At 40.6% G+C, this 7,541-nt stretch overlaps 1 protein-coding gene across 2 annotated transcripts; it reads left to right on the plus strand.

Moving 5' to 3' along the window:
• The first annotated feature begins 323 nt into the window (after positions 1-323).
• kcna2 (potassium voltage-gated channel subfamily A member 2) lies at positions 324-6,859 on the plus strand. Of its 2 annotated transcripts, none has more exons than XM_023353393.1 (2): positions 324-728; positions 1,502-6,859. In XM_023353393.1, exon 2 carries the CDS (start codon positions 1,639-1,641, stop codon positions 3,133-3,135), a length of 1,497 nt encoding a protein of 498 aa, XP_023209161.1. In that variant the 5' UTR covers positions 324-728; positions 1,502-1,638; the 3' UTR covers positions 3,136-6,859. The 2 variants fall into 2 exon arrangements, with proteins under 2 accessions (XP_023209161.1, XP_023209162.1); XM_023353394.1 differs by having other exon boundaries at positions 1,506-6,859.
• The last annotated feature ends 682 nt before the right edge of the window (positions 6,860-7,541 follow it).

Consider the following 7,541-nt stretch of genomic DNA (forward strand, 5'->3'; position numbering starts at 1 on the left):
TTTCAAGTCAGTGTCTGAAGACGCCGTTCTGCCCACCACGTAGACTAAAAGGAGGCTATCAGCAGCGACTCCTTTCACCCAGAATTGGAGCTTCAGCTACAGAGAATCTTATGGAAATGATGGTATATGTGGCGCAAAACTGCCCCAAAAAGAAAACAACATATTTATCTGGGTGACCCAAGAAAAAAAAAAAAAGACTTGTTACTGATGCTTCCCATTTGAAGAAGGAGATCATCACTTAGAACACACATCCACCTATTTTCTGGGGACGTTATCTCTAGGTGTCTACTAGAGACAGACGCTACCTCCGCAGTCACCGGCTCGTCACAGAGTCGCTCCGGTGCGGAGGAAAGCAGTGGAAGAAAAATCATTCTGCTGATCCCAGCACCTTCGGTTAATAAGGGAAGCACCGACACCTCCTTGGACGTCTCCCTCCGCCCTTTTTTTTTTTTTGCCAATCGCCACCCGCGGCTCCTTACCCGGAGGAGAAGAGTCGGGGAGGGGAAACCGAGGACACACCCGCGCATACTGTACGCGGTGTACACGGCAAGGATGCTGCAGACAACATGAGGTGAATATCATCGACTGTCCCGAATCGGAAATTCATGTCCCCCCCCACCTGTACTGGAGACTGAAGACCCGTTTGCCGCAGCTGATTATAGATATCCACCTCCCTGACACCAGCGGGAGCATCCAGCCTCACCCAGAGACGAAAAAGATGTCTGTAGGTATGTATGAGATCAAGATAAAGCGGCTTTCATCCGTCTCCTCGATTCTGAGTATAAATCTTATCGCACTGTGGTTCATGTTTGGATTTGCACCTCTCAAGGCATGATTACCACACCTGCAATTTTTGTTGCATGGCATATTATTTTGCAAAACCATGCCTTCACTTGAGAGAGGTAGGAATGCAGATAGAGATGCATTTTTTTTCTCTGAGAGCCAATTTCCTTTTGTGGGTAAATTATTTATAGATGTTTTTGAATATTTCAGTAACAGGCACCATTTCAAGACAAAAATGCTCCACCAAAAACTAAAGTCAGATTGTATAACCAGCTGTAAATCTTTTCCTTTAATCTCTTTTTGTTTTCTGATGGCACAATACATTTAAACATATTTTTTATGTTTAAACGGAAGATGTCTGAGGAAGGGTGAAGTCTGGATTTAGTGTCTGCTGCATTACCGTTACATGTATTGCAATTCAGTTCAACAGATATAAATGTTGCAGCAAATGTGTCCTGATTTGGGAGCTTTGCAAGTTTTTTTATTATTATTTTAGCCCGTGGTTTTATCTGCATTGATGTTATTTACATGCAAAGCGGGCTGCTTTTTTGAATGTTAATTAGTGATAGTGTTGAAATGTTTTCTATTTTCTATTTGATCTTCAAGATGAAAGAAACTTTTTGATTTCTCTGAGCTAAGCAGAAGGATTTATTAAGTGCTGAATCACTTCTCAGGTTTCTCTGACCTTGCTACTTTTCTCTGTTTGTCCTACCGCCAGTCAGATCCTAGGTGACATCCTGTGGCCTTCAGGTCTCCACTCTGTTGAGTCCCCACCCTCTCCTGGCCCCCACCTGCAGTTCTCCAGGCTGCAGGACCCAGACATCCTGAAAGGTGCAGGCCACCTCGCCCTGCAGAATGACTGTTGCCACAGGCGACCCCTCTGACGAGGCAGCTGCACACCCGGGGCACCCCCTGGACTACGACCCAGAGGCTGACCATGAATGCTGTGAGAGGGTGGTCATTAACATCTCAGGGCTGCGCTTTGAGACACAACTCAAAACCCTCTCTCAGTTCCCCGAAACTTTGCTGGGGGATCCCAAAAAGAGGATGCGCTACTTTGACCCACTAAGGAACGAATACTTTTTTGACAGAAACAGACCGAGCTTTGATGCCATATTGTATTATTATCAATCAGGAGGCCGATTGAGAAGGCCGGTCAATGTCACTCTTGATATTTTTTCAGAAGAGATTCGCTTTTATGAGCTTGGGGAGGAGGCCATTGAGATGTTCAGAGAAGATGAAGGTTTCATCAAGGAGGAGGAACGTCCTCTTCCTGACAACGAGTTCCAAAGACAGGTGTGGCTTCTCTTTGAGTACCCAGAAAGCTCAGGTCCTGCTAGGATTATTGCCATAATTTCTGTCATGGTCATCCTGATATCTATTGTCAGTTTTTGTTTGGAGACTCTCCCAATATTCCGCAATGATGAGGAGGACATGCATAAGTCCCATGCTCAAGTATTTTCACCTGAGACCAATTCTACAATAATCAGCTACACATCCACCTACTTCACTGACCCCTTCTTTGTTCTAGAAACTCTCTGCATTATATGGTTCTCCTTTGAGTTTTTAGTGCGCTTCTTTGCCTGCCCAAGCAAAGCAGGCTTTTTTGGTAACATAATGAACATTATTGATATTGTTGCCATCATTCCTTACTTTATCACTCTTGGCACCGAGTTGGCAGATAGAGCAGAGGATGGTCAGCCAGGTCAGCAAGCCATGTCTTTAGCCATTCTCAGGGTTATCCGCTTGGTACGAGTCTTTAGGATCTTCAAGTTGTCCCGTCACTCCAAGGGGCTTCAGATTTTAGGTCAAACCCTTAAAGCCAGTATGAGAGAGCTCGGCCTCCTCATTTTCTTCCTCTTCATAGGGGTAATCCTGTTTTCCAGTGCAGTTTATTTTGCTGAAGCAGATGAGCCTGAGTCACAGTTTGAGAGCATCCCTGATGCATTTTGGTGGGCTGTGGTGTCAATGACAACAGTCGGCTATGGCGACATGGTCCCGACTACAATTGGAGGCAAGATAGTGGGCTCCCTCTGTGCCATTGCAGGTGTGCTGACCATTGCCTTGCCAGTGCCTGTCATTGTGTCCAACTTCAACTACTTTTATCACCGTGAGACTGAAGGCGAAGAGCAGGCTCAGTATCTGCAGGTTAATGTACCCAAAGCTGATTCAGGTGAGGAGCTAAAGAAGAGCCGAAGTGGCTCCACCATCAGCAAATCGGACTACATGGAGATTCAGGAGGCTGTGAACAACAGCAATGAAGACTTTCAGGAGGAGAACCTTAAAACAGCCAACTGCACACTCGCCAACACAAACTATGTAAACATCACGAAGATGCTCACAGATGTGTAATCTGCATATGTTTCTCCCCGTCACAATGGGAAAAATAAAACTGTACTGCCAGATGGGACAGAAATGCACCCTACTACAACACATGTGATAGAAAAATCAAGGCAATAGAAAACAGAATGTCAATGATGATTGAGCAGAAAATATTCCAAATGTCATATCTTCCCTTTGCACCAATCAAGTCTTCACTTTTCATAATGTTCCCTTTAAAACTCCTAAAACAGTTTCTGCAGTTCTAAGATTTGAATTTCTGCATGGAGTTGTCTTTGTGTGATCAGCTGCTACAAAAATTGACAAAACCTAAAACTGTCCTTCTCACCACTGTAGCCAACAGTTGCACACAATGAAAAGAAACTGAAAAAAGCAAACTCCCCGCTTTTGACCGCTGCCCCTTTATCTGTCATTTCACATGGCACACAGCTCCGACGGGCTGTCTAAAGAGCCTGGTGTGTTTTACATATGCTGCTGCTTGGAGCAAAAGAAATAAAACTGTCATATGCTTTAACATTTACAAAAAACGGATGTGTGAGCATTAACCAAGCCCACTCCAAATGGCCTGTGGATGACTTGTAACGATGCTGGCAGTTAAGTACACCATGTTATTTGAAGGATGTATGATAGCCATCAGCTCTTAGCTTATGGTTTGACACCCTTTCCCCTAGTAGACATCAGTATCTGATGAATGACTGACAATGGCCTTGAATTTTCACTGCTTTGGTCTTACATGTACTCTATGTATTGCAATGCAAGCTTTCCCACCTCCATTCACCCAAACTTGTCTTACTGCAGAGCTTTGAGACATCTTGAATGTTTCTTCTTGTTTAGTATTTCACTGTTTCACTTTTACAGAGCTTATCCATATAGATAGGTAGCTTAACTGTGACTTAGCTGATATCCAATAGGTAGGTAGGAAGAAAACATAGTCAGTAGATTACTGCATGACATTTTTATCTCAATGAGAAGTTCCACTTGGTTTTCAAACTGCCACTTGCTTCACCTGGTCACTGTATATTTGTCTATACACTGCCTTCTGTAGAAATCCACACTTTTAAAAGGATGCCTGCAGATAGCTATTAACCTAAAACTGTAAGTTTGAGAACGTTTGACTTATTAATAATAAGGTAATTTTCTACACGTAAAAAGATGTGTATCAATATTTACATTCCATCCAGAAGTCATTGCCATTTTGCCAGGTTGCTGTAATCTGAGCTGTGATTGGGTAAACGTAAACTCATACCCTGCTTTTGGATGTTAATCTCAGCCTCAGTGATCAAAGTCTTGCAATTGTGTCTGTTTCACAGATTCATCTAATTGTGTCCTTGTTATCAAAATAGCAACTTGTAGGGAAATGTGTGTTGGAAAAATGCTTTAACTGCCTTTTGTCTGGGTTTACCCTTTTCACGTAGTGTTGCATGATTAAAACATTTCTAGCATGCATGTAAGCGAAAACAGGAAGCATCTAAGAGACTAAAATAAAATATTGCAATAGATATATTTATTTCTTAAATGTAAAACAATATATCTTTATAGACAGATCACATAATACAGCATACATACGCTTTTATCAGAGCTCTTAAGCCCTCAAAAATAAGCATGAGCTTTTTCATCTTGGCTATTTCTAACAATATTAATAATTGTTCCTTTCAGAGTGCCAAAGATACACTCTCACTAGGCATCTTAGCAAGATTTCTAGTCAAAGTAGTTCTTAGGAAAATTGACATATGACCTGTATCTTAACCAGAATTTTAGAATGCTTTGTTTTTAAACTGCCCTCAATAAAGTAGGTGTTTACCAGTAGGTTGATCTTTCAGCTGTAAACAATAAGCTTACTTTTTAACCCTAAGCATTTTATGAACATTGGATTGATATAATAACAGTGAAGTCCCACTGTCTCCTCAGAAAACTCTGATGCCAGTTGCTCAATATATCTTTAAAAGTTGTCATCAGACGTGAATTAAGTTCTCAGATTGCATACAGCTAAAACTTTCCACAGTTCGCTCAACACTGCCAAGGTAACAGTCAAAGGCAGTAACATTAATATGGAAGGTGGTAATTAGCAGCAGTGTAGCAGACATCGTCTGACCTACATATGGTCTGACTATGCCCCTGTGTCTCTTGCCTCTGCTTTTTCTCACAGGTGTCCAACGCAGTTACAAAAGGTTGTTGCTTAAGAGAAGGTGTGTAGCAAGAATTGTGTTGATGAATTTTGTGAATGCAAGGGTTTCCTTTTTGATACTACAGTCTCAACCTAGGGTGGCAAAATGTTCCAGTGTCATCTCTGCCAGTTTGTGCTCAGGATGCATCGTCCAACTGCCCGACATGAGGCTTCCTAAGTCGTCTCTCTGTCCAAACTGTGGGTTTTTAGAGACTTTTTTTTACTTAATAATTTCCTGGTTAATCTAAGGTAAATTGAGATATTAAATTACTACTATCTCAAGGTATAATAATAATAAGTAGCTTTTTCTTAGCAATACACCCATTCTACATATGTGGACCACTTTTTGTGAAAATATGCATGATTGTTTAACTACTTATTTTCATAAAGCTTTTCCATCCGGTTAAGATTTTTTCTCCTGGGTACCAATTTGGATGTGCTAATGCACAGCTAGCAGTAATGTACACGTGTCACAGGGAGAGAAGAACCTCTGAATGTCAGCATTATAGTCTGGTTCTACAGCTGCATTTATGCAATCGCATATCTTTGTATTTGTGGAAAAACTCACAGTCTGACCAAAAATATTTGTCTATGCATGGAAATGCATCATATTTTTACATCTTCATTTGTTTTGTGTTTGGCACGTATGATAAATGTTAGCATCTTAACATTTATCTGCAATGTAATAGGTGTGTTACTGTGTTTTAGCCTAACTCACTGTAGCAACTCATGAACTGGAGACCACAACATGGCAACTGAACATCCACTACTGTTTCTTCTTAAAGCACAAATAGAGCTGACTTTAAGAATATTAGTTCTCACCCACAGAGGGACCCACCAGCAAATCCCACTCCATGAGCAGAGTGTCCCACAGTGAATAAGTTGAGAGATCTATGCAGAGGTTGATTTTTATCTGGCCACTTTTAAAAAAATAGAACGTTTGAGTTCAGATTTCCTTTAATGTTTTATCTGCCACTAGTTTCACGATGGTTTAAAAAGCTGTTGAAAGAAACTGTAAGAAAACCCTAGGCTTGTTAGCTAAAGGATAAATATTAACTGCCTGAGTTTTGGGTTTGTTTGAACTGCCATGTCAGCCCTCTGCAGCAGGCCCCCAGATAACTCAACCATATAAGACACAAAATGATCAATATGCAAACTGTGTGCAAGTGTGTGTTTAAGAATCAGTGTCTTTTCTTTCTGTTTTACACCCAGAGCCTGATAGTGTGGCATCCATTAAAACAACTTGTACAGCTATTCACTTCACCTCTGCTCTGCTGTATAGAAGCCTAAAACATCCGACAATGCTGATACAGTGGATAATGATTTTTCTTTCTGTGAAATGAAATGTGGAACAATACTGTAAATAATGATAAGGAAGAATGGAGAAGGAACACATGTACTACATATTGTATGTAATGTTTGGATTCAAAAGTAGTATTACCTGCACTTTACAACAAAAAGGACAATCTATGGACAAGAAAACATGTAAAATAAGAAATACATATACTTCCAAATGCTAATAACCCTGAAAAAGTAATATCAATAATGAAGCCAATAATCATTCAACTGAAACTGTGTTTGGTGTGTTTATTGTGTGTCAGTTTTTGCAGCATGCATAGACAGATACAGAGGTGTTTTTCAAATGTTTCACCAGCCTTCCTTCCTTCACATCCCAATGTCTGTGAGGTATTTGGTCTGCAAATGATTTGACTATCTAAAATTAGCCCAAGAGCATCTTTGCTGATACAAAATGCCACGAATCTATCAAAGCCCCAATTGTTGTTATTTTTAGGGTAGCTAGCGTCTTTGTAGCCACGGGCATTGCAGAGGACATTTTCAAATGCCTCCTGGTATCTTCAGCTTCTTCCTCCCTTTAAGTGCATGTTATACACTCCCTGCAGTTTAAAAGAAAGAGCAGGGTGTTCTATTAATAGCGGTTTTTATTAGAGAATGAGATAGAGAGAGGAGGAGACAAAAAGAAGGTGGAATAAAAGATGCTATTGTGAAAAAGATTGTTGAAGATTTCTTTAATTGAACTTGTGGTTCATCCAGCTACAAGGCACAGCTGGAAAGAACTGGAGAAATATGAATATTTTTATTCTTAAAAATACATTTTTATGTCATGAAAAACATTAAAGACGAGAATGTAATGCTTGATCATTAGGTTGTAAAACTCATGGGATAATAATGCATGTGGATTGTAGTTAGCATGAGTGCAACCTTCCCGTCTGATTTACACCATCTGTAGTCAACT

Source organism: Xiphophorus maculatus, chromosome 20 (assembly GCF_002775205.1).
Source record: "Xiphophorus maculatus strain JP 163 A chromosome 20, X_maculatus-5.0-male, whole genome shotgun sequence".
NCBI classification, from domain to species: Eukaryota; Metazoa; Chordata; class Actinopteri; order Cyprinodontiformes; family Poeciliidae; genus Xiphophorus; species Xiphophorus maculatus.

What these genes read in the sequence shown, in the direction of transcription:
- kcna2 (XM_023353393.1), top strand. Translation starts at nt 1,639, where the DNA reads ATGACTGTTGCCACAGGCGACCCCTCTGACGAGGCAGCTGCACACCCG.